This window comes from Sander lucioperca, chromosome 4 (genome assembly GCF_008315115.2).
Source record: "Sander lucioperca isolate FBNREF2018 chromosome 4, SLUC_FBN_1.2, whole genome shotgun sequence".
In the NCBI taxonomy this organism is placed as follows: Eukaryota; Metazoa; Chordata; class Actinopteri; order Perciformes; family Percidae; genus Sander; species Sander lucioperca.
The window spans coordinates 41726220-41752380 of NC_050176.1; the positions used below are offsets into that span (position 1 = coordinate 41726220).

Here is a 26161-nt window from a genome sequence, read left to right on the forward strand (position 1 = left end):
ATCTCAGGGACGTTTGATGGAGCTCTGACTCCAACAACTGACACTAGCTGTAATAACTTCAGAAATATTTCATGCCCGTTATCTTGAGATCATGACTTAACCCTCGTGTTGTGTTCCCGTCTGCAACTTTTTGTTTTTTCTGGGTCAAGATTTTAAATGAAAACTTTTTTTTCTTTTATTTCTTTATTCTTATTTGTTGTTTGTGGTTTTTTGTCACTATTTGACGTTTTAGTCAATTTTTTTCAGCAATTTTTTTATGTTTTTGCCGATTTTTGCCAAACGTTCTTTTGTGATTTTTTTCTTTTCTTCAAATGCTATAAAAATCCACCTTAGTTTCTTTGACAATTTTGGTTGAGAAGAAACCCAAATTTCTGATATAGAAATTTTTTAAAAATGGGTCAAATTTGACCCAAGGACAACAGCACGGTTAATTATGTGTGAATAACCGGGGTTGGGAAACTACTTTGAAAGCAGCTTTTGGAAGCTACCAATGACTTCACACTGGAAGAAGTTGAACTACGGTAAAGCTACCATAAGAGGAATCTAGTTTAACTTTCACACCTATAGTTCGGTAGACTTGGTGCAATTCAGGGTCTGTCGTCCTAAAATCTGAGATCAGAAGCTAATGATCAGCTTATCTGCAGATACTAAAGGTGTCTTCATTATAGATTTTTATTTATAGTGTCAAATCCTAACAGGAGTTATCTCAGGACAGTTTACAGATAGAGTAGGTCTAGACCACTCTATCATTTATAGAGACACAACAATTCCACCCCAAAAGTAAGCATTGGGTGCGACAGTGGCGAGGAAAAACGTCCTTTTAACAGGTAGAAACCTCGGACAGACCCTGACTCTTTGGTGGTTCAAACATAGACTAGTTTGACTAGTTCTGAATTCATTAGAACAGGAAATTAAATGTGGAAATCTAGGTTTCTAATTGGCTGTCAGGTCATAAACCAAGATGCCGGGACTGTGCCTATGTTCCCACATTTCTAAGATTTTTTTTCAAAATTAGGCCCTATGTTCCCACATTTCCTTTTTCATAAATTTGTATGACATTTTGTCCCCCTAACCCTAAAAAATGTTGTGGGAGGATAGGGCTTAAATTGAAGGAACACAAGACCTAATTTTGAAAATGTCTTAGAAATGTGGGAACATAGGGCTGTGGGACCATTGGGCTGTGCGACCATAGGGCTGTGGGAACATAGGGCTGTGGGAACATAAGGCAGTGGTAACATAGGGCTGTGGGACCATTGGGCTGTGGGAACATAGGGCTGACCCCAAGACGCCATGCTGCTGCATCTCCACTAGAATTTAAAATAAAGTTGTGTGAGTGGCCGTTTGGACAGACAGCATAAGTGTGTGAAGGTCTGAGCCTCTGTAGGTTCAGGATGTGTTGGAGGCTGAAAATGTTGACTGATTTCAGATTTAGTTCGCTTTCACCGTGTGATTGCTGCTCAGGTTTGAAGCAAAAAGAAACACGAACACATACTTCAGGGAAAGTCCACCATGTGTCATTTTATCGTTGCTACGGAGATGAGGAACGCAGCGGATTGGTCCAGATTTATCCAGAGACAGGAAGTTGGGTTGGTGCGTGTTGGGTACTCGTAGGTGTAGAGATCCAATTATTGGCATATTATCAAAGATGTTTATCAATATTAATAAAGTTATGAATATGGTTATTCATAACTTTATCAAATCAACAATCTGCAGTTTATGTGACTCGCTGTTTGGCCAGCTGTTCACCTTAGCGCATGTGTGTAACTAGCTATGTGTTCATATATGTGTGTGTGAGAGAAAAGTTAGAGAAAGAGATATATTTTTACTTGGATCTTGGTTACCGATAATGACCTACCCTCTCAGTCAACTCATGTCTGGACTAAAGTGGAATTAGACGCAGACTCTGAGAATTTCGTCTGACTGAGAGGACGTTCATTATAACCACTCCGGTGTACAGCACCTAAACTCCGTGGAAGGAGCTAGCAATGTAGCATTTACAGTTACCCTAGCTACATTATATTCAACACAACATATCAACAATGCACCATGATCAGAGTACATTCACAGAATAGATTTGACTCAGCGGTCACAATCATAGATTACTAAATCAAACGTGCAGCAATAGCACTGTATTAATCAGATCACATTAATGGTAACACAAAATAGCAGCAGTAGCAAATTACTCATTAATAAAACACACTATTTATCTCTGCCCAGACGTAAGCCTTCTTACTGTGTGTTCAGTCCGTTTGTTCCTGTCCATGGATTTCCACAGAAAGAACAGAACTGGTCCATGTCTGCTCGTCAGCAGATCACAGAGGAAGCTTTCCTTCCAAAAAGGGCAGAAGGAAGGGAGCTAGAGTCGACTTTGATGAAGGAAAAGCGTTGTTTCCTTCTCCTGCAGATATGAAAACACTGGCGCGTAGTTTCATAGGATCCACGGTGCTTCCAGCACCGAATTTAAATCCACTCTGTTTCAAAAATGGAAGTTTTAGCCGGAGCGCTTGGGCGCTGACCTAGTACAACCTGGGGTTGAGGTGGAAAGCATTTGTTTCTGTGTGTCATGCTGTAGTGACCAAAGTCACAGGGCAAAAGACGAGAAGTGGGGGTTTACGTGAGGTTTTATAGCTCAGGCCACAAGACCTGGCTCCATGCTGGTTTTATGGTACCTCTGAACCAATGGGAGAGTCAAAGAGAAGCTGAAGGTGTCAAACCTTATCTGCAGGCCCCTCCTTGACGCCATTTTACTCTTACTATCTCCTTTTCTTCATTTAGGAGTTTGGAGCAAGGGATGTGGACTCTACCGTAGGCCAAGATCCTTTGTCTAAAAGACCACATGGTCTCTGGGTCTTTTGTCTTTGAGTCACATGTTGGCTGAAAACCCTTTGCTTGAAAAAGATAATGTTTAACCTCCTCGATGGTCCCAACAGTGCGTCTATGACAAAGAGAACTAGGTACTCCATCTTTCTGTGAAAGAGACAGGTTTTGTCAGGCAGCTGAGCAGTAAGAAATGAAGTATTCTTAGATAGCTCAGTTGGTAGAGTGGCCGCCCATATACAAAGGTTTACTCCTCGACATAGCAGACCGCGGGTTCGACTCTGAAAATTAACCCTCATGTTGTCTCCCCCCCCCCCCGACCGTGCACTTGTTGTCCTCTCCAGTCAAAATAGAAAATTCACACTTTTGTGACGCTCTTTTTTCCATTGTGATTTTGACACTTTCTGACGTTATTGTCCGTTTTTTGACACTTTTTTCAATGTTTTTGTGTTTTTGTGGGTTTTTTTTTTTGTTGTTTTTACTGTTGAGGCTTTTGTCCACTACCACCAGTACTGTCTACACGCCACGGACACCAACTTATTACCACTAGTGTTACACTTATTTTTTGGAATTCACGGTCAATAAACCTCGTTGGATTTTTAAATTATACCTAATTTTTGAGTCAAAAAAGCTGAAATGATGAATTATTTTGACTAATATTAGAGGAATGTATGTTGATGGATAATCACAGACTCGTGTATGTCAAACTTGAGTCAGAATATTGTTTAGAAACTAAAAGAAACCCGTATACAGAGGTTTACTCTTCGACGCAGCGGGCCCTTTGCTGCATGTCTTTCCCCCTCTCTCCCCTTTCATGTCTTCAGCTGTCCTGTCAAAAATAAAGGTTGAAAATGCCCAAAAAATAAGAAATTAAGTATTCTTCTAATAATGAACATGTAATGAAGGTGGTTTCTTCCATCTTCCAATTTTTTTTTAAATTGGTCCAGTATTGACCAAGACTGCTGCTTCAATGTAACCACTTGAGGTATTTGCAAACCGTGAGTCAGCGTCCACTAAAAGTTGTTTTTGCTGCTGACAGACTCAGATTATTATTCTAAGTGTCTGACAACATTATGGAAAAGATCCTTTGAGTTGAGTAGGACCCCGAGTTAATATCGGTAATGCACAGTTTATCGTTAGTGTTAGGAAGCTATGACGGCATTACTGACGCCCACTGTTTCATAGGGGTGGGAAAAATAACCAATTCTTAGATGCATTGCGATTCTCCTATTTTTTAAATGTGCTGATTTTTATTGAAAAGTTACTGTCTCCAGACAAGTAAAAATCAGAAAATAGAGTGACTGAAAGAGGATAGGATAATGGACAACAACTTAGAGTTTAGGCAAGAGTGCAGAAAATTAACACACAAAAATGGCCAAAAGGAAAAAATAATTTAATTTTGTATATTTACACATGATCTAATAAGACATACATAAAATAATTAGGCAATGCACATATAGGCTGTTCATCTACTTTAACACATTACATCTGACCACCTCATGTTTCATGTTCTAAGAAGCCAATGATCCACCTTTAAACATGACTGGGCCTCTGACGTTGAAGATTACTGGGACAGAAGGTGACTTTCACAAGCATGTTGAAGGCTTAAGCACGTTATGACTACAAAATAAAAACCTCAGTAGACAAAACATTTCATTAAAACTTGTGTGACAAATATGTCAAAATATGAGCTTTTTCTAGGAAGTAATTAGCAAACTCTGAGTAGAAAACTCAGATTAATATATATATATATATATATATATATATATATATTTATATATCTTTTTTTTTTAAGCACACAAGAAAAAAAAAAGTGTTGCATCGAGATGCTTTGATAATCAGTTTAAAATCGAATCGTTGGCCTCTGAATCGGAATCGAATTGAATCGTGAGGTGCCAAGAGATTCCCACCCCTGTTTCAGGGTTTCAAGGTTTTTATTTGTCACTCAACATTATGCAGTGAAATGCTTTGTTTGCTCCTCAAGTACTGCTGCTTGTATATACATACATAAAAGTATATACAACAAAGATAATATGGGGAGAAGAGATTAGATATTCATGCTGAATCGTAATGATTACCTCCAAAATCAGCCGATACCTCGACTCCTTAGAAAAGGCAACCGGAGCTGCAACAAAAACAAAATGTTTAGGGGGAAAATTTTCCCAGGCATTGACGTCCAAACTGACGTGAACAAACATCTTTGAAACTGGTCCAGTATTGAGCGATGAACACTGTAACCGGCAGCCGTGAACCAAGCTCTAATGTAACCCTACAGGACTAATGTTCAGCATCAGTCAGCGTCCACTAAAAGTTCTGTTGTTGCAGCTGACAGGCTCAGGTTATTATTCTAAGTGTCTGACAACATTATGGAAAGGATCCCTACAGAGATAGACCTTTTAGTTAAAGAGTAAGATCCTTTTAGTTTAACATGAAACAGCCCCGAAATCACCATCACCAAACTCCACCAGACTCCATGTAAATAATCACTACTTTTAGCATGTATAGAGCCAGCATATTTCCACCAGACTCCATGTAAATAATCACTACTTTTAGCGTGTATAGAGCCAGCATATTTCGACATGTAAATGGGTGAATTAAGGGTTTATTTCAACCAAACCAGAGTGGTGATTGTTGGAACAGTGGAAAATGTAGTAATAAGATTACTAAAGAAAGATACTTTTACTCTAGGTATATATGATGGTATGTTGGCACAGTTCAGGCCATCACAGTAATTAAAAACATTTGCACAAAAACAACAAAGGTGTAAAAGTGTAAAGTGAGGAGTAAAATGATGATTTATGTTAACATGTATGCAAAATAAAAACTCTATGGAGCTCAGCATTTCAAAATCTAAATCTGCTCTTACAATGTTTAACCTAAACACTCCAAGCTACGAGATACTGTTAAAGCTTTTAAAGATTTTATATAGTTCAGTTTTTATGTTATTCTTATTTCCGTACTCTCCATTCATTCTGAAGAACACAGCAGTTCAACAATATATTTTTTTATATTTACAGATAACCTTCTTTAAGATTTCTTTATCTTTTCTGTAGTTTGGGGGTTAGGCCATCGTTTTGCTTTTCCTACTACTACTGCTACTGTTTCAGCGTGTTCCTAGCGCAGTTTCCTTGTGTCTTTTTAATATAACGTTAGTTTTTCAAACTGTAAAATCTGGGGGTCCAACACTGCCTGCAGGGGGACATGTTCCTTTGTGTGTCCCCCCCACCCCAGTATATTATGCTCCTACATTACACAGAGAGGTTTTGAGCATCGAGTCCTTAAAGGGAGAAGAGTCGCAATGAATTTAAGGTCACTTTCACACCTGTAGTTCAGATCATTTGGACCGGACAGAAGGAGGAAAATGATCCATTGTTGTCTTTTAGTTCTAATCTGGTTAAATAAATTACTTAGACACCATCAGTGTCTGCAGTTTGTATCTTTTGTCCTCCTGTATATCAGACAGCAGCTTCAGACCTGATTCTCCTGGATCACTGAAGTCCAGCATCAGTTCTCTGAGGTATAAAGGGTTCGACTTCAGAGCCGAGGCCAGAGACTCACAGCAGCTCTCTGTGCAGTATGACAACCTGAGAGAGAAACACATTGGTTTAATACCACAGTAATACAAACACTGTCAGGTGTTAAAATCAATACCTAGTCTTTATTATCTCTCCTCTGGTGGTTTCATTTTATTGGATCTTCAAATGTCAAAACATAAGCCAGAAATCTGGGTGTAACAGACAAATTAATTTTGTCATCAACAGCAGCTTTTTCCTCATCAGGTTGAAGGCTAAAATAAAACCTTTTTCTCTCTTTTGGAGATCTGGAGACCGTGGAGATGATTTATTACATGAGGTCTTGACTGCTGTAACCATCTCTCCTGCAGCTGGTTTAACATGTAACAGTGAGACTCCTTACTGGTACCAAGAACAGCCAACGACGGACCATTAACCCTGTCGACTATAAATACAGCTTTAGTGGGATCGTCTGGCACGTAACCGCCTATAAAACGGTGAATTGTAGATTTTAAACTTCTGTTTGAGTACAGATTAAACAAACCAGTTGATAGTGGATTTTGTTCCCTTTGGACAGAGCCAGCTAGCAGTTTCCAGCCTTTATGCTAAGTGCCTGTAGCTTTATATTTAGCGTACAGACATGAGAGTGGTATCAGTCTGAACATCTGACTCTGAGAGAGAAAAAAAGCATATTCCACAAAATGTCAAACTGTTCCTTTAAACAACCATATTACTCTGACTTATTGGCTGCTACTTGAGTTGTATCAAACAGTAAATGTTTTACTGAACTGTACTGTGCTAGGATGAAGCGCCAGATTGAAACATGTTTGCAGTCTGAGTCTGACTAACACTAAAATGATCTGAAATTAAAAGCTAGATAAATGATATTATTAACAGAACAGGTGTCCAGGGAAGAAAGAATTACAGAAAACTGTCTGAGAAGTCTCACCTCAGTATCTCCAGTCTACACTGGGGTTTCCTCAGCCAATCAGAGAGCAGCTTCACCCCCTGGTCCTCCAGGTTGTTTTCACTCAGGTCGAGTTCTCTGAGATCAGAGGAGTCTCTGAGGGCAGAGCTCAAAGACCGGCAGCTGGCTGCTGTTAACCTGCAGGATCTCAGGCTGGAAGGAGACATTTAAACACAGTTTTCAGATCAGTTTGTTTTGTGTTCTAACTTTTTGTGGAAGAGACTAAATATAAAATATAATAATATAATAAATGTTGCATAACTATAATGTAGCTGTGAGAAGATGAAATGTTTATTAATGAGTTAACATCTATAACTCCTCTTGTGGAGAAGGAGAGGCTGCTGTATGAAGAGATCATTAATAACAACACAGTAAAACTGCTGTAATCGAATAAAACATGTTTCATAGAAGTTATAATAACAACAAAAACCTTGAAACACCAAGACATTACTAAGCATTTTTCACTCTATCTGCAAATCGTGCATCTCAAATTAACAAGTGCAACCATGGCCAGAAGCAGGAATATCTCCTAACCCTATGAGTGACCGAGGAAGAGATGGAGTGACCCTGCCCTGAGGAAGCCCGGGGCCCCTGTCTGGAGCCAGGCCCAGATGGAGGGCTCGTCAGCGAGCGTCTGGTGGCCGGGTTTGCCACGGAGCCCGGCCGGGCACAGCCCGAAAAAGCTACGTGGCATCCATCTCTCCATCCCATGGGCCCACCACCTGTGGGAGGAACCGCTGGGGTCGGGTGCGCTGCCACATGGGTGGCAGTGAATGTCAGGGGCCTCGACGGACCAGACCCGGGCAGCAGACACTGGCTCTGGGGACATGGAACATCACCTCTCTGTGGGGGAAGGAGCCGGAACTGGTGCGGGAGGTGGAGCGCTACCGGTTAGATCTGGTGGGGCTTACCTCTACGCACAGTCTCGGTTCTGGAACCATACTCCTGGATAGGGGTTGGACTCTTTTCTTCTCCGGAGTTGCCCAGGGTGTGAGGCGCCGGGCGGATGTGGGGATATTCACAAGCCCCCGGCTGAGCGCCGCTACGTTGGAGTTTACCCCGGTGGACGAGAGGGTCGCCTCCCTACCCCTGCGGGTTGTGGGGGGGAAAACTCTGACTGTTGTTTGTGCATATGCACCAAACAAGAGTTCAGAGTATTCGGCCTTCTTGGAGACCTTGAGTGGAGTCCTGTATGGGGCTCCAGTGGGGGACTCCATAGTTCTGCTGGGGGACTTCAACGTGCACGTGGGCAATGATGGAGACACATGGAGAGGCATGTTTGGGAGGAATGGCCTCCCTGATCTAAACCAGAGTGGTTGTTTGTTGTTGGACTTCTGTGCTAGTCATGGATTGTCTATACCGAACACCATGTTCGAACATAGGGATAAGTGTACTTGGTACCAGAGCACCCTAGGCCAAAGGTCAATGATCGATTTTATGATCGTTTCATCTGATCTGAGGCCGTATGTTTTGGACACTCGGGTGAAGAGAGGGGCAGAGCTGTCAACCGATCACCATCTGGTGGTGAGTTGGATCAGGGGGTGGGGAAAGACTCTGGACAGACCTGGTAAGCCCAAGCGGGTAGTGCAGGTAAATTGGGAACGTCTGGAGGAGGCCCCTGTCCGACAGACTTTCAACTCACACCTCCGGCGGAGCTTTTCGTGCATCCCTGTGGAGGCTGGGGGCATTGAACCCGAGTGGACAATGTTCAAAGTTTCCATTGCTGAAGCTGCGGCGAGGAGCTGTGGTCTTAGGTGCCTCAAGGGGCGGTAACCCACGAACACCGTGGTGGACACCGGTGGTCAGGGAAGCCGTCCGACAGAAGAAGGAGTCTTTCCAGGATATGTTATCCCAGAGGACTCCGGAGGCAGTTGCAAGGTACCGAAGGGCCCGAAGGGCTGCAGCCTCTGCCGTGAAAGAGGCAAAGCAGCGGGTGTGGGAGAAGTTCGGAGAAGACATGGAGAAGGACTTTCGGTCGGCACCAAGGTGCTTCTGGAAAACCGTTTGTTGTTGAGGTAGTTAAACAACTCCACAGTGGCAAAGCCCCAGGGATTGATGAGATCCATCCAGAAATGCTTAAAGCTCTGGGTGTGGAGGGGTTGTCTTGGTTGACATGCCTCTTCAACATTGCGTGGAAGTCTGGGACGGTGCCTAAGGAGTGGCAGACCGGGGTGGTGGTTCCCCTTTTCAAAAAGGGGGACCAGAGGGTGTGTGCCAATTATAGGGGTATCACACTTCTCAGCCTCCCTGGTAAAGTCTACTCCAAGGTGCTGGAAAGGAGGGTTCGGTCGATAGTCGAACCTCAGGTTGAAGAGGAACAATGCGGATTCCTTCCTGGTCGTGGAACAACGGACCAGATCTTTACTCTCGCAAGGATCCTGGAAGGAGCCTGGGAGTATGCCCAACCGGTCTACATGTGCTTTGTGGATCTGGAGAAGGCGTATGACCGGGTCGCCCGAGAGATACTGTGGGAGGTGCTGCGGGAATATGGGGTGAGGGGGTTCCTTCTCAGGGCCATCCAATCTCTGTACGACCAAAGCGAGCGCTGTGTCCGGGTTCTCGGCAGTAAGTCGGACTCGTTTCAGGTGAGAGTTGGCCTCCGCCAGGGCTGCGCTTTGTCACTAATCCTGTTTGTAGTATTTATGGACAGGATATCGAGGCGTAGTCGGGGTGGAGAGGGGTTGCAGTTCGGTGGGCTGGGGATCTCATCGCTGCTTTTTGCAGATGATGTGGTCCTGATGGCATCATCGGCCTGTGACCTTCAGCACTCACTGGATCGGTTCGCAGCCGAGTGTGAAGCGGCTGGGATGAGGATTAGCACCTCTAAATCGGAGGCCATGGTTCTCAGCAGGAAACCGATGGAGTGCCTTCTCCAAGTAGGGAATGAGTCCTTACCCCAAGTGAAGGAGTTCAAGTTTTCGTTCCTACCCTCACCTATGGTCAAGAAGGCTGGGTCATGACCGAAAGAACGAGATCCAGGGTACAAGTGGCCGAAATGGGTTTCCTCAGGAGGGTGGCTGGTGTCTCCCTTAGAGATAGGGTGAGAAGCTCAGTCATCCGTGAGGAGCTCGGAGTAGAGCCGCTGCTCCTTCGCGTCGAAAGGAGCCAGTTGAGGTGGTTCGGGCATCTGATAAGGATGCCCCCTGGGCGCCTCCCTAGGGAGGTGTTCCAGGCACGTCCAGCTGGGAGGAGGCCTCGGGGAAGACCCAGGACTAGGTGGAGGGATTATATCTCCAACCGGAGCTGGTTAATGTGGCTCGGGAAAGGGAAGTTTGGGGTCCCCTGCTGGAGCTGCTACCCCTGCGACCCGAGACCGGATAAGCGGACGAAGATGGATGGATGGATGTCTTTGAGCAGTATATCACATGGCATAAAAACATTTAAGAAAAGGAAAAATAAAATAAGTATTCTAACTTGACTCTTCTTCATCAAAAAGATGATGCAGATGAAAATATTGCAACACTATGCTGCATCTGACACAATTTCAGGGTAGTTATTAGGGCTGCACAATATGAGGAAAATATGCAATATGCCCCAATGTTTTATAAATAAACATATTAAAATGTACTCAGGTCTGCCTTTCTACTGCTTTCAGTATTCTGCTAAAATACAACAAATTACTTGTTGAAGTTAAAACAAATGACAGGAAAGTGAAGCCATGATGTGCTTTGTCAATTAAATCCGTTTTTTTTTGCCAGATGTTAACGGTTCAGCAGATAAAATAACCCTAATAGACTATAGGCCTACTATGATCCATAGTTACATTATTGTAAATCTCAACACTGTTCCCTCCTAATTCCTTTCAAATCATATAAGACTAGGGCTATCTAAAGTTAATCACTGTTCATGTTGTTGCTTAGATCATTGTTCATTTCTTGAAGTGTATTAATCTGTGATTTGGGGATCCTAAAAACGCTGTTCTGTACTATACATGTCCTGTTGCACTCATTTAGATCTCATCTGAGAAGATTTCTGTCATTCAAACAACTCTGAGTTGTAGTTTAAACTTGTACAGCCAACTTAATAAAATCTCGGTTTTTATTTGGACTTGAGTCCATAAATACAGTTAATGGATACAGGCATGTTAGCTACGATTAGCTCCAGTCAGCTCCGGTTAGCTCCGTTATAAAGATATGGAGCGGAGGAGACATGGAGAGGAGTAACAACCAGACTCTGATGAATGACGTTCAGGGAGCTTTCACAGTGGTGTCTACGTTTCTTTTTGTAGCCTACAGTTAACCAAAGGCAAGACCACCAGCAGCATGCTACTAGTAACGTAACAATAGCTTCTGAGCCTGAAGTGTAATGTTCACGTTGACAACGTCATGACTCTTGCACACGGCGCGAGACTTCACGAGGTAGAGGGGCTGGAGGCAGCTGGTCTGGGTATGCCGTTGTTGGGAAAAACAATTTAATTCAGATTTTATCTACCTGGGCGGTGCGCCAAAGTAGAACCTATGTAGGCGAAATACTGCAGTGATTACCGTTGTCTCCTGTTGAGTAACGAGACAATAATGTTAGAAGTTACTGGCTGTAACTCTAGTTCTATGAATCTGTGTGTGTAGCTCACTGTCGCTCTGTATCACATAGTGAATGAAGGAATGTAAACACAGTCACAGTGGGAATATAAAGCATCACGCGGCCTGATCAGGAACAACAGATACTCCAAATAGAAATAAATAGGTGATCAACGGGGGAAATTCTGACTAAGACTGAAATTATCTGAAATTAAAAGCTAGGTAAATTATATTATTGACACAACAGGTGTCCAGGTAAGAAAGAATTACAGAAAACTCTGAGAAGTCTCACCACAGTGTCTCCAGTCTACACTGGGGTTTCCTCAGCCAATCAGAGAGCAGCTCCACCCCCTGGTCCTCCAGGTAGATGTTGTAGCTCAGGTTGAGTTCTCTGAGATCAGAGGAGTCGCTGAGGGCAAAGGTCAAAGACCGGCAGCTGGCTGCTGTTAACCCGCATTGTCTCATGCTGGAAGGAGACATTTACAGTTACAACTTGCTTTAAATCTGCCTTCAATACTCACTTCCCAGGGTACGAAGATTGAATGTGTTTCTAAGTACAGATATCTTGGTATTTTAATCAATGAATCTCTTTCTTTTACCCTTCATATTCAGCAGCTAGCAAAAAGATTAAAACTTAAACTAGGGTTTTATTTCAGAATGAAATCCTGCCTCTCGTTTGAATCTAGAAAGAGGCTGGTCCCTGCCACTTTTATGTCTGTACTTGACTATGGTGATGTTTTATACATGACTGCTTCGTCTCAAAGTTTACATGCACTGGACACTGTATACCATGGATCTCTGAGGTTCATCACTGGTATGAAAGCCCTCACTCACCATTGTGAACTGTATGAACATGTTGGATGGCCTTCTCTATCAACATGGAGACTTCAACACTGGCATATCTTCATATACAAGGTTATTTTATGTCTACTTCCATCCTACCTTCTGACCTATATCAGTGTAAATACACTCACTGAATGTTAGAATGGGAAAGAAAGGTGATCTAAGCAACTTTGAGCGTGACATGGTTGTTGGTGCCAGACGGGCTGGTCTGAGTATTTCACAATCTGCTCAGTTACTGGGATTTTCACGCAAAACCATTTCTAGGGTTGACAAAGAAAGGAAAAACATCCAGTATGCTGCAGTCCTGGGGGGCGAAAATGCCTTGTTGATGTTAGAGGTCAGAGGAGAATGGGCCGACTGATTCCAGCTGATAGAAGATCAACTTTGACTCAAATAACCACTCGTTACAACCGAGGTATGCAGCAAAGCATTTATGAAGCCACAACACGCACAACCTTAAGGCGGATGGGCTACACCAGCAGAAGACCCCACTGGGTACCACTCATCTCCCCTAAATATAGGAAAATGAGGCTACAATTTGCACGAGCTCACCAAAATTGGACAGTTGAAGACTGGAAAAATGTTGCCTGGTCTGATGAGTCTCGATTTCTGTTGAGACATTCAGATGGTAGAGTCAGAATTTGGCGTAAACAGAATGAGAACATGGATCGTCATGCCTTGTTACCACTGGGCAGGATGGTGGTGGAGTAATGGTGTGGGGGATCCCTTTCGCCTTCAGAACTGCCTTAATTCTTTGTGTCATTGATTCAAAAAGTTGCTGGAAGCATTCTTTAGAAATGTTGGCCCATATTAATAGGATAGGGTCAAACACGGTATAAGTATGGTGTTCCTAATAATCCTTTAGGTGAGTGTACTACCGGGACTTACAATCTTCGTTCCCAGGATCTTTTCCTTCTGTCTGTTCCAAAGGTTAGAACTGAGCTGGGGAAAAAGGCGTTTAAATTTGCTGTTCCCTCTAACTGGAACAAGTTACAGAAATCCATGAAACTTAATGAGCTAGTCTCATTGGTCGCTTTTACGAGGATGTTGATTGACTTGGAGGCATCCACATCTGGCTGCAGATGTTTGGCCTGATGTGTTTAGGATTCTGGTTAACTTTGAGGGATTTGCTGTTTCAGTTGTTTAATTTTTTTTTGTGTTTTTGTGTATTTTGTGTTTGTATCTATGTGTGGTTGTACTGCTCCCTGTCTTGGCTAGGACAGTCTTGATAAAGAGATTTTTAATCTCAACGAGTCTCATCCTGGTTAAATAAAGGTGAAATAAAAAAAAAAAAAAAAAAATGTAAACAGTTTTCAGATCAGAGTTTGTTTTGTGTTCTAACTTTTTGTGGAAGAGAATAAATATATAATAAATGTTTTATAACTATAATGTATCTGTGAGCAGATTTAGTGTTTCTTAATGTATTTTTTAACATATATAACTCCTCCTGTGGAGACCAAGGGGAGGCTGCTGTATGAACAGATCATTAATAACAACACAGTAAAACAGCTGTAATCATATAATACATGTTTCATAGAAGTTATAATATCAATAAACACGCTACATTAATAAACACTTAAAATGTTCTTGTTCTCACAACTACACTATTTAATAATGTAAATAGACTTTTAGTGTGAAAATGGACCTTAAATACCTGAAAACTGTCTGAACACCTGAATGTGTGACATCATTTTATCACTTTTATTCAAAGTGTGATAACGACCACAATACTCACTCCAGTGTCTCCAGTGGACAAAGTGTCTCTGCCAAGAACTCAGAAAGGTTTTTGACATATTATTATGATTTTGACTCATCATGAATCTTTGGTCTGAACTGGTCTTTAGTCTATGATGTTGCATGTAGGTGACATTTTCATTTAGCTGTGCTAACAGTTTCCCCCTGCTTCTAGTCTTTGTGCTAAGCTAGGAGCTATATCTGGACAAAGTTAAAACTGATATCCACCTGAAACATCTGACTCTATTAAGTTCACTGTAATATGAAAGAAAAGTAAACTACTCCCAGTTTAAGTGTCACAAAGTCCACATTACTTGTATTATGAATCACCACAAACATACTGTGCATCTGGATGCTCTTACCGGAGTCTCTGAAGTTTGCAGTTGGGACTTTTTAGACCATCAGAGAGCCGCTCCACTCCAGAGTCAGTTAGCAGAGAGTTTCCACTCAGGTCTAACTCCTCCAGACCAGAAGACTTTGAGCTGAGAACTGATGAAATGTTCTCACAACATCTGTCGGTGAAGTCACTGTCACTTAACCTGAAGTTAAAAACAAAATGAGTGTTAACATTTAACAAACACTTCCCTCTGTTCTCTACACTTAAACACAACCAGAGAGCTGCAGAGTTGTTGGGTTTCTCAAAGTTGAATACTTATGAAGCTCTCTTTGATGCTTTGAGCACTGGCAGCAGCCTCTCCAGAACTTTATCTGAACCTTCGTGCAGGCAAGTGGGGTTAAGACCGTAAACAAAGAGAGGAGGGCTAATGTTAGGCTAAGGCTAACTCCTTATCGGCTGGCACTTTGCATAATTTTCCTCGCCAACGTACGGTCTTTAGCAAACAAAATGGATGATCTTCGGCTGCAGATCCAACCCGTTCTCATTCCGAACTCGTAAAATAAGGACGTTTGGACAGTGGCTGTCAGCGTCTGATGTGACGAAAAAGGCGTCTTTCAGTGTGTTTGTGTAACGCACTGGGGAGAGCAGCAGTTAGATAGGATTTAGCGAGTAGTATGTAAGGGCGAATTTCCGCGTATGGAGGTTGGTTGGGGTGGTGGATGGGTCAAACAAACACAGGACTTTTACCCAGGAGAGCGGGGTTCGCATCCTGCTTGTCACGCTTGCTATATTCGCTTTTTATTTTCCTCTCGCGTGTCACAGAACCGTACGCCCACCCACGACCCTTTCCTAAACCCACCTGTCCTGAGTTGATAGATCGCCTACTTTATGGCTTTATTATTGAGTTAATAGGCTTGTGTGTTCGTGTCGGCCGCTGTCCCATTTCCTAAGGTTGCTGCTATCCCTTCTATGTCTGCTCCGTGGCTGGTGTGTGTGACAGCCGGGTCAGCAAGCTTGTTACATTATGCCCGCAATCTCTTGTGGAGCATTATAACTTCGAAAAACCACAGGTTCCAGTTAATCTTATAATGGATATGTGTGTTGTATTATTTAAACAAACGATCGGGGAAATAAACGCCTCTTGTCCGCGAGTCTCCTGAGAGAGCTCCAGCCAGCTCACAGCCAACAACCCCGGCAGGCACTGACCAGCTGTCATGTCAGACTGTGGAGCTTCTGAAATCCGACACAGTTGGACCAAATTTGCAATTAGCCATATATTTTTGTAAAATGGCCCATATTTGAGCTCTACATAGTTGTTTATCGAAAAAAAAAGTCTCAGAAGTGAATTTAGTGATGAAATAGCAGACAAACAATGTATAAAGTTTCCAGCTCCAGCTCCGCAAAGACAGGGTGGGGAGCGTGGTATCACGATGGTGGCTCTCCATCATGATGCCATCATGATAGACAATGACATCGTCCATCGACACAATCCTAGTGTGACGCTACGAAAGCGAGACACACAAGTGTAGATGACGTTACCTATCCACACAGTAACTAATCACATTCCCTTTCACACACATTGGCCAACTCTGGCAGACTCGCTCTCTCCTCCTTTTCAACATAAAATTTTAAATTAAAAAGTCATTAAATTTGCAGGTTGCACAAGTGCGAGTAGTTTTAAAAATGACTCGCCCGTCTCAAAAAAATGGTCGGTCGCAGTCTGGAGCCCTGCCCCTTAAGCCTCTGACACACCAACCAGACGGCTGACCATTGGCAGAAAAGGCAGTCGGACTGATCAGTTGGCTCCCCGAGGTCCAAAAAGTGCCTGGGAACACACCGAAGCAACAGTGACTTAAGTGTATGTTCTGTGCATGCGCAAGACATAATATGTCTTCATAACAGCAGACGGCGCTAAAATGAGAACCGGAAATGACAAACGCGTCACGTGGATCTTGCTTCTCCAATCGAGAATAATGGCGGCTTGTTCAGAATACGATCTCATATTTTACGAAAACAATTCACTGAAACATGTTTCTGAAAACATTTTAAGAGAGAAATAGGCCATGCTGTTGCTGAATCTGTCTTCGTTTCAGATCGACAAAGGTCAGTTTAAAAGATTTTCGTCAGATTTTGAGAGGCATTCGTCCCGCTCATCCCGCTTGTCATTTCCAGGTTAGCACTCCACCAATCAGATTGGTCAATGAGTCTGACTGCCCGCCCTCCAACTCAACATGTCAGGTCGGCCAAAATGAAGGCCAACGGCCCCTCCACCGGACGACGGCACAGAACATACCAAACAGACTTGAGTCACTGACCGCGCTAGACTGTCTGACGGCCGATTATCGGTTTGGTGTGTCAGGACCATTAAGAACATATCTGGAAGTTGTCGACAAGTGCTAAGCTAGGAGCTATCTCTGGACAAAGTTAAAACTGATATCCACCTGAAACATCCAACTATGAGAAAAAAGGAGAACAATTAAAGATGGTAAATGTACATTATCACCACATGATATAAGATAGCTGAAGGGAATCTTAAATCTATGTTCACTGTAATATAAAAGAAAAGTAAACTACTCCCAGTTTAAGTGTCACAAAGTCCGTTTTACTTGTATTATGAATCACCACAAACATAAAGTGCATCTGGATGTTCTTACTGGAGTCTCTGGAGTTTGCAGTTAGGACTTTTTAGACCGTCAGAGAGCAGCTCCACTCCAGAGTCAGTCAGCAGTCTATTTCCACTCAAGTCTAACTCCTCCAGACCAGAAGACTTTGAGCTGAGAACTGATGAAATGTTCTCACAACATCTGTCGGTGAGGTTACACTTACTTAACCTGAAGTTAAAAACAAAATTAGTGTTAATATTTTGCAAAAACTTCCCTCTGTTCTCTACACTTAAACACAACCGGAGAGCTGCAGAGCTGTTGGGTTTCTCGAGGTTGAATACTTACAAAGCTTTCTTTGATGCTTTGAGCACTGGCAGCAGCCTCTCCAGAACTTCATCTGAACCGTCGTATTTCTTTAGGTCAAAGACATCCAGGTCTTCATTTGAAATGAGCAGCTGAAAGGCCAGAGCTGACCAATGTTCAGGTAAGAGTTTACCAAAATCTCCTGAGCTCTGGTACTTTCGGACTTGCTCTACTAGAGACTGGTCACCCAACTCATTTAAACAGTGGAACAGGTTGATGCTCTTCTCACTGTTGGACAGTTTCTTGATCTTCTTGTGAATGAACTTGATTGTCTCCTGGTTGCTCTCTGGACGTCTTCCTTTGAATCCAACTTGTTTCTGAAGAAGCTCCTGATTTTTATCCTGTGACAGACCGAGCAGGAAGCGCAGGAACAAGTCCCATTGTCCATTATCGCTGACCAAAGCCATATCTACTGCATTTTGGTGGAGGAGGAAGATGGGACGTTCTCCTTTCTCTGATGGCACTTTCACACTTGTCTGGCTGGAAAGCAGATTTTCTCCGCTATCTAAGAAAGTCTCTAACACATACAGAGCTGCCAGAAACTCCTGAACACTTAAATGAATGAAGGAGTAAATCTCTTGTTTGTGAAGACCAGATTCTTTTCTTATGATCTGTGTACAAACTCCTGAATTAACTGCAGCTTCTTTCAGATCAATTCCACAACCTTTAAACTCGTTTTCATAGAAAAGTATGTTGCCCTTCTGAAGCTGTTCAAATGCCAGCTTTCCCAATTTCATGATCACACCTTTGTCTGTTTCACCTTCCTGATATTTCTTCAGCTTTGTCTGGATGATCAGGAAGTGTGTGTACATTTCAGTCACAGTCTTGGGCAACTCAGCTTCTTCTGCTTCTGTAAGGAGACTCTGGAGAGCTGTGGCTGAAATCCAACAGAAGACTGGGATGTGGCACATGATGTACAGACTTCTTTGCGTCTTTGACTGAAGATGATTGCAGATCTTCTGGCCCATTTCCTTGTCACTAACTTTCTTCTGAAAGTACTCCTCCTTCTGCTCATCATTAAAGCCTCGTACCTCGGTCACCCTGTGGAAGAACTTGGGAGGAATCTTAGTGGCTGCAGCTGGTCTACTTGTGATCCAGACTGAGGCTTTGTGCAGCAGTTGCCCTGAGATTAAGTTGGTCAGCAGGACGTCTAATGTTGTGGTCTTTGTAATATCGCGGCACATCTCATTGTTGTTGAAGTCCAGAGGTAATTGGCTTTCATCCAGGCCGTCAAAGATGAACAAAACACTTGATTCACTGTAGTCTGACTTTTCCAAATCCTTCACTTCTTCAAAATAGTGACATATTAATGTCACAAGACTCCAATCCTTATCTTTTATCAAGTTTAAGTCTCTGAATGTGAATGGAAATATGAAATCAGTAGTTTGGTTTGCTTCTCCTGTTGCCCAGTCGTGAGTGAACTTCTGCACAGCGACAGATTTTCCAATGCCAGCGATTCCCTTCGTCAGAACTCTCTGAGGAGGGTTTTCTTCGTTTGATAAAGGTTGAAGAATGTCATTGACCTGGATTTTCTCCTCCTCACTCGAACTCCTTTTGCATTCCAAGTTAACCACCTCATGTTCATTATTAACCTCCCCACTGCCTCCTCGTCTGATGTAAAGCTCCGTATAGATCTTGTCTAAAGGAGTCGATGATCCATCTTCCTTTATTCCTTGTGACAGATCCTTTGTTGTATTTTCAAGGAAAGATTTTAAGTTATCTCGACACTTTTGAGTGTTTGCTGAAAGATGAATGAAATCATAGTTACATTATTTTCACGTACTCTTCCACATTAGCAAATACAGCATGTATGTGCAAGTGTGCCTTGGTATTTTCATATCCATGTCCAGATCTACTGGGATGGATATCTGGTCCATATAAGTGCAAGTAACCCTAAATAACTGTCATTCATTTTAGATCATTACACCAACAAGATGCTCAGATGCTGGAAGGCTAACAAGATTTATATTAGCAAACAAAACATGTGCAGTATAAGATGGACAGACAACAGAGAAGAAAAACATTTCAGCTTCAACAATGTAATCTCCACAAAACCTTATAATAATGCAGTCTACTTATGTTTTAATTGCAGCAGTAAGTGAAGTGTTCTATTTCATTTCTACTGACCACCAGAGGCGGTGCTTTCAGCACCTGGATATCCATCGCACGCATGTGCAGGTCGAGTGTTTGTATCAACAAAGTCACCTGTGACCTGGGTGACGTATGCCCTGTGCTCCGGCACAAAAGGCAGGCCCACCCAGGAAGTGACCTCTTGCATCTTCTCACGTTGGTAAGCAGGTTTTCGAGTTTCAAACAGTGGAGTCTTGTTTCCCAAACAGGTTGGAGCTGTGAATTTACGGCCTCCAAAAGACTGCAACTAGCCGTAAGACCGTTTTTTTTAGAAAGAGTTAACGTTGTGTTACGGCCACGCCGCTTGGCCGACTTATAGTCAGCTGTGTCGGTGTTCACGCCATTCCTGAGAAGGGCGAAGATACGGGGAAACTTTCTTTTCTTGTAACGGAATGCAGTAGTGGTCTCGCTTTGAATGCATTCATTCAAATTCTCCCGGTCAGTCATCGGAGGTTTTTTTTTTTTTTTTTTGTTGTTGGGTACGCGCTCATAAGTTAATGACGCGTGAGTATCATTTACTAGTTATTGTTATTATTATGAGTTGTTAACACTGTTGGGCTGCTGGCCATTTAGGCTCAGCTGTTGTTTATTTGTTAAGATGCTATAGCGTGAGATAAGGTTGCCGTTGGCGGTGCATGCTCATAGTGTAGCCACCCCGTAATTGAGTTGATAAAGAAGCGGCCCTTTTGCCGCTGCTCTGGTTTAATGGGTCTTCCTTTGGTTGACAATCGTGGTGCGTGTGCTCGCTCGGACACCTCATGATCGCTCCGCCTATCGCGTTACACGGCAAAAGGAGATATTCAGTCTTGAAATTCATTGCTGCACTGGAGTGTGTTTGCTCCAGACGGCGCTACGTTATATAGTAGCATTAAGTTATTTTCGCCTTAAGATAGAAGGGATTGTCTACATCATATTGTAGCGTCACTGTCAACAATAACAGCACCTGGGACAGTGTGACATGCTTAACCACGGTGCAGGCTGCCTGCTTGCAGCATGAGTGAAGGCGCAGCAAGACAGTCAGTGACAATGTTTATGACCTGTGTTGACTGCCGGGCCCCTCTTGAGCCAGATGATGGCCACGACAGATGTCCTTCATGCCTTGGCATTGACCACCTAAGGCAGGGGCTAACAGAGCTGGCGTGCATGAATTGCGCTTGCCTAAGCCTGGCGGTGCTGTCAGCCAGACTGGCTCAGCTAGGGAGGACCACTGGGGCTCAGCGGCCTCCGCCACACAGGGACAGTCCTCCACCCCCAAGTCCTCACAAGCGTAGAGGGACGGAGAAATGTGAAAATCCTAGTACAGGCAAACGTAAAAGGGTTGCCCTGTCATAAAAGGTGGACAGTTTGACGTCTGAATTTGCACAGATTAAGGCTCTCCTTCAGACATTACAGCCTTCAGGTGCAGGGGCAGGTAGTGGTCTCGCTACAGCCCAACGACGGTCACCACCACCTACAATATTATCACCGGCATTCGAAAGCCAGTAGGACGATGTCCTCTCCACTAGGGCTTCGGAGAGCTTAACTCTTGGCCAAGTGGAGTATGTAGAGGAGGTGGGTGATGATGGGGCAGGCCAGGACTTCAGCTGCTCTCGTCCTGGCTCTCAGGAAACAGGCAGTGAAAGGGGAGGCTCAGAGAGCAGCTAGACATTGGTCAGGCCTATTTTGAAGGTGGCACTGCGTCTTGGGTTAGATAAGGCACCGGTCTTAGTACCTCCTCAGAGTGCATTTTTTAATACGCCTCCTCAGTCAACGGCTCTCTGTGTCCCACCATCAGCTCCATTCATTGAGGAGCTTCAAAGGTGCTGGACGTCTCTCTCACCTTCCGAGTGACTAAAGGGCATTGGCGAACATGGAGGATGTGTCCAGCTACGGACTAGGCAATATGCCTAATGTAGAGCCGGCTGTTGCGGCCCTTGTGCTGGCACCTGACGAAGCACGCAGGCCCGACGCTCGCTGTCCCCAGCCTCAGTGCCGCTTGACTGATGATTCTATTGTCAGGAGCTATGACACAGCGGCACGTATGGGACATATTGGAAATTCTATGTCCCACCTCATCCTAGCCCTGTCCCAGTCACTACTGGACTCAGATGCAGACCCGTCTATTCAGAGGTTAAGCGATGCCTCCCTGCAGGCATTTGCCTACATGAGCAGGGAGCTAGGAAGGCTTATGTCCTCACTGACCAGTGTTGGGCAAGTTACTTCCAAAATGTAATACATTATAGATTACTAGTTACTGTCATTTGAGAGTAATTAGTTATATTACAATATTACTGTCTCTGAATTGTAATGCGTTACACTACTTTTGCATTACTTTTGAGTTACTTTCACCAAAATAACAGGGGAAGTTTGATTTGGCAGCTAGCTTGTGAATTTCACCACCGGATCAATAAAGTCTCCTCTTTATCCACTTTAATACATCATAGATTATTCATATTTTGTATAATTAATATAAATATGCAAAGTAACTAAAGCTATACAAAATAGATAAGTAAAACATATAATAGGCAAGTAGGAGAAAATGAAAATACTCAAAAGTATGGCATTGTTGTAAAATGTTTGTTTATAGCACTTCAATAAGAAATTCATGTTGTTTAGGTTAAAACACTCTAAAGGAAATGTTCAATTATAGTGTGATTAAAACTCACTATTAACATTATTTACAGTACTTGATTTACAGCTGATTTGTGAAAAGGTAGCCTACACAACCTTATTTAACAGTAATTTAGTTTTACTGCGAAGCGTCACAGGAAGTGCTTTTATTTTGAAGTAAGCTACACGGAAGTTGTCTGTTGTGTAGCTACTCTTGCTAGCTTACTGAGAAGCAACATATCCGTCAGGCTGAAGTTATTCACTTTCTTGTTTATAAAACTGCAACATATTGAGCAGTAAATGGTCACAGTAAAAGACCAGCGTTTTTGGTCGTCATTCGAAGCGATTCCACTACAGGCATAGTTACTCTCCACGGCTGATAAAATGCAATGATATTTACGTGTAGCAATCCTCAACATTTATTCCCGACATGTTTATATCTGTCAGCCGCTGACGTACCGTCACCTGTTGGGACATACATGCTGTCCGTACTGTCTCTGGTTCTGACCATGGGAACAGAAACAGGACAGCTCACTTCAACGCAGCGTAATAACTCCTGAAAATAATATCCATCTCGCAAATGTATTTGTCTCTGCAGTCATCTCAACCATCGAATACAGCGACAGGAAAATAATACGGCTTTTTTTTTTTCCTGTGAAGAAATGTGTCGCGCTGTTGGTGAATTCTTAAAAAAACCAATGCACCACTAAATGTTGCGTTAAAATGCGTTGTAACTCGCATTACTGAGATTGTAACGAGTATAATATTACCGAAATTTAATTAGTAATGCGTTATATTACTGCGTTACAGAAAAAAAGGAATACATTACTGTAATTGCGTTACTTTTGTAACGCGTTACTCCCAACACTGTCACTGACCCTCGATCAACACCAGAACGGTGGCTTCTATTCCACGTACTTCATCATACCGAAAAAAGATGGGGGCCTCCGCCCCATACTGGACTTGAGGCCTCTCAACGACCATCTCATGGTACTAAGATTTCACATGTTGCGCACTATAGAGGTCTTACAGGGCATTCGACAGAAAGACTGGTTTGCGTATTTTCATGTGCCCATTGCACTTCACCACAGGCAGTTTCTTCGCTTCGCGTTCGAGGGAAGGGCATATCAGTTCCGTGTGCTCCCTTTTGGGATTTCGCTGGCACCTAGGGTTTTCACCAGGTGTGTAGCAGCGGCACTACTAGCTCCACTCCAAGCCCAGGGAATGCATATTTTCCCTTACCTGGACGACTGGCTCATATGCTCCCAGTCAGAGGCGGACGCCCACAGAGATTCTGCATTGCTGATATCCCATATTACCAGGTTAGGGCTGACTGTAAATTACAAAAAGAGTTCCCTGGTCCCCAGTCAGCAGATAGGATTCCTCGGTATCTAGCTGGACTCCCAGGCATTGAGGGCTGTTCCCTCTCAGCGACGGGCCAGCAGTATCTGCCAGGAAGTCAGGCACTTCAGGGGAGGCAGAACTCTGACTCTCAGAACGTTTCAGAGGCTGCTGGGGATTCTCGCAGCAGTCTCCTCTGTGGTCCCACTGGGCCTCCTGTCATTGAGACCCCTCAAAATCTGGGTGAACAGCCTTGGTTTACATCCCACTCACCACAGACACAAGCTGGTCAGGGTAACTCCCAGCTGTCTGAGACATTTACAACCCTGGAGGACGGAAACGGATCTCGTTCAGGGTGTCCCCTTAGGGTCTATACCTTCCCGCAGAGAAGTAGTGACTACAGACGCTTCCCTAGAGGGGTGGGGTGCTGTATGGCAATGTCGGACAGTCAGAGGCCAATGGAATCGTTGGCAGCAGGGGCAGCACATAAATGTGTTGGAGTTACATGCGGTTCTGCTTGCCCTACAGCATTTCCTCCCAGTGCTGGTGAGGCATGTACTTGTCAGGACAGACAATATGTCCGTAGTCTACCACATCAACCACCAGGGGAGCACCAAAGCCATGCAGTCCATGGGATTGATTCGGCAGCTTTTGCATTGGGCTCACCCTCGCCTGCTGAGCCTGAGGGCAATGTACTTAACAGGCACCCAGAACGGGGCTGCAGATCTCCTGTCCCACCAGCGTCCCCAATCCGGGAGAATGGAGACTTCACCCAGAGGTTGTACAAGCCATCTGGCACAGGTACGGCGAGGCGGAAGTGGATCTTTTTGCCTCCCAGGCGATGACACACTGTCCCTTGTGCTTTTCTTTTGGGGAACCAAGTCCCCTAGGCCAGGATGCTCTGGCACATGCATGGCCCATGCAACTGCTGTACGCTTTCCCGCCTCTGCCATTAATATTGCCAACATTGGACAGGGTGTCTGCAGCGGGACACAAGATACTACTAAGAGCCCCCAGATGGCCAGGAAGAGTATGGTTTCCAGTGTTCCACCAACAGGGAGAGCCTTGGTGCCTTCCGGTGAGAATGGATCTCCTCTCACAGTTGGGCGGCCAAATCTGGCACCCAAACCCATCTCGGCTGAAACTTTGGGTCTGGCCTCTGAAGGGCCAGAGCCATTGCTAGGGCTCTGTGAGCCAGCAGTGGTGCGTGCTATTCACAGTTCCCGGGCACCCTCCACCAATGTGCTCTATGCTAATAGGTGGAAGTTTGTTGCCAAGTGGTGCCAAGCTCAAAATCATGAGCCAACACAATGCTCCATACCGGGTATACTCAGTTTTCTCCAGTCACTCCTTGATCGGGGCCTTGCAGCCTCCACAAGGGTGTATATTGCCGCCATCTCATCTATGCACAATAGAGTGGAGGGGGTGACTATTGGGTCCCACACTCCTAAAGGGGGCTTAGCGATTGAGGCCTCCTCGGCAAAACCCAGTGCCCTCCTGGGACTTGCCCCTTGTTTTGCGTGCACTGTGCAAACCCTCATTTCAACCCCTGGGGGGTATTGAGTTGAACTGGCTGTCCATGAAGACAGCTATTCTCTTGGCCATTACATCAGCAATGCGGGTAGGACAGCTATATGCTTTTTCCATGAACGGAGAGTGTCTGCATTGGCATCCGGGGGGTACAGGAGTAACCTTATGGCCGAACCCCTCTTTTCTCCCAAAGACCTTTTCGTCCTCATATATCAACCATCCTCTTAGGCTGGCAGCCTTTGAACCCCGAGATCGGGGGTCTGAACTAGGGTTGAGCACGGAGCTTTTGTGCCCCATATGGGCACTCAGGATTTATCTTCAGGAGACCGCCCAAATCCGACAGTCAGACGCAATGTTTGTCTGTCATACAGGGCCTCACAGGGCTTCTCATGTTCGGGGGCACTCCACCAGGAGTGTGTCTACATCGTGGGCAGTCCTGCGGGGCGTGCCCCTCTCTGACATTTGTGCGGCAGCTTCATGGGCCTCACCCTGCACATTTGCTAGATTCTACAGGGTTAATGTTGTACCACATAACCCAGTGGCTGCAGCGGTACTTCCTACACCTTCGCAGCATCCCTAACAGGCAGGTAACAATTCCTCCTGACTTTGTTGATATTAGACATCTAGGTGCTGAAAGCACCACCTCTGGCAGTCAGTAGAAACGAAATAGAACGATGGTTACGTATGTAACCGCGGTTCTATGAGTTTCGGATGACCGCCAGAGCTCGGCAATCACTCGGAATATCCACGAGAAGATTGCCAAGAGGTCACTTCCTGGGTAGGCCTGCCCTTTGTGCCGGATCACAGGGTATACGTCACCCAGGTCACAGGTGACTTTATTGATACAAACACTCGACCTGCACATGTGTGCGATGGAT

General features: G+C 44.1%; 2 protein-coding genes and 1 long non-coding RNA gene across 4 annotated transcripts in view; 1 reads left to right on the forward strand and 2 right to left on the reverse strand.

Moving 5' to 3' along the window:
• Positions 1 to 26022, forward strand: LOC118494905. Its single transcript, XR_004897113.1, has 3 exons — positions 1 to 11; positions 11118 to 11128; positions 25954 to 26022. It is a non-coding gene; the product is annotated as an uncharacterized LOC118494905 (long non-coding RNA).
• Positions 1 to 26161, reverse strand: part of LOC116048209 (NACHT, LRR and PYD domains-containing protein 3-like) — a 126186-nt gene that overhangs the window by 99650 nt on the left and 375 nt on the right. The gene's annotated exons all lie outside the window — the stretch shown is intronic.
• The window catches only part of LOC116050925 (NACHT, LRR and PYD domains-containing protein 12-like), a 66223-nt gene continuing 46160 nt past the window's right edge, over positions 6099 to 26161 (reverse strand). The window contains exons 9-10 of the mRNA XM_036000533.1: positions 7279 to 7449; positions 6099 to 6401 (exon numbers count right to left, since the gene is read on the reverse strand). Coding sequence (XP_035856426.1) covers positions 6221 to 6401; positions 7279 to 7449 — 352 coding nt within the window. The 3' untranslated portion in view covers positions 6099 to 6220. The remainder of the gene's footprint in view (positions 6402 to 7278; positions 7450 to 26161) is intronic.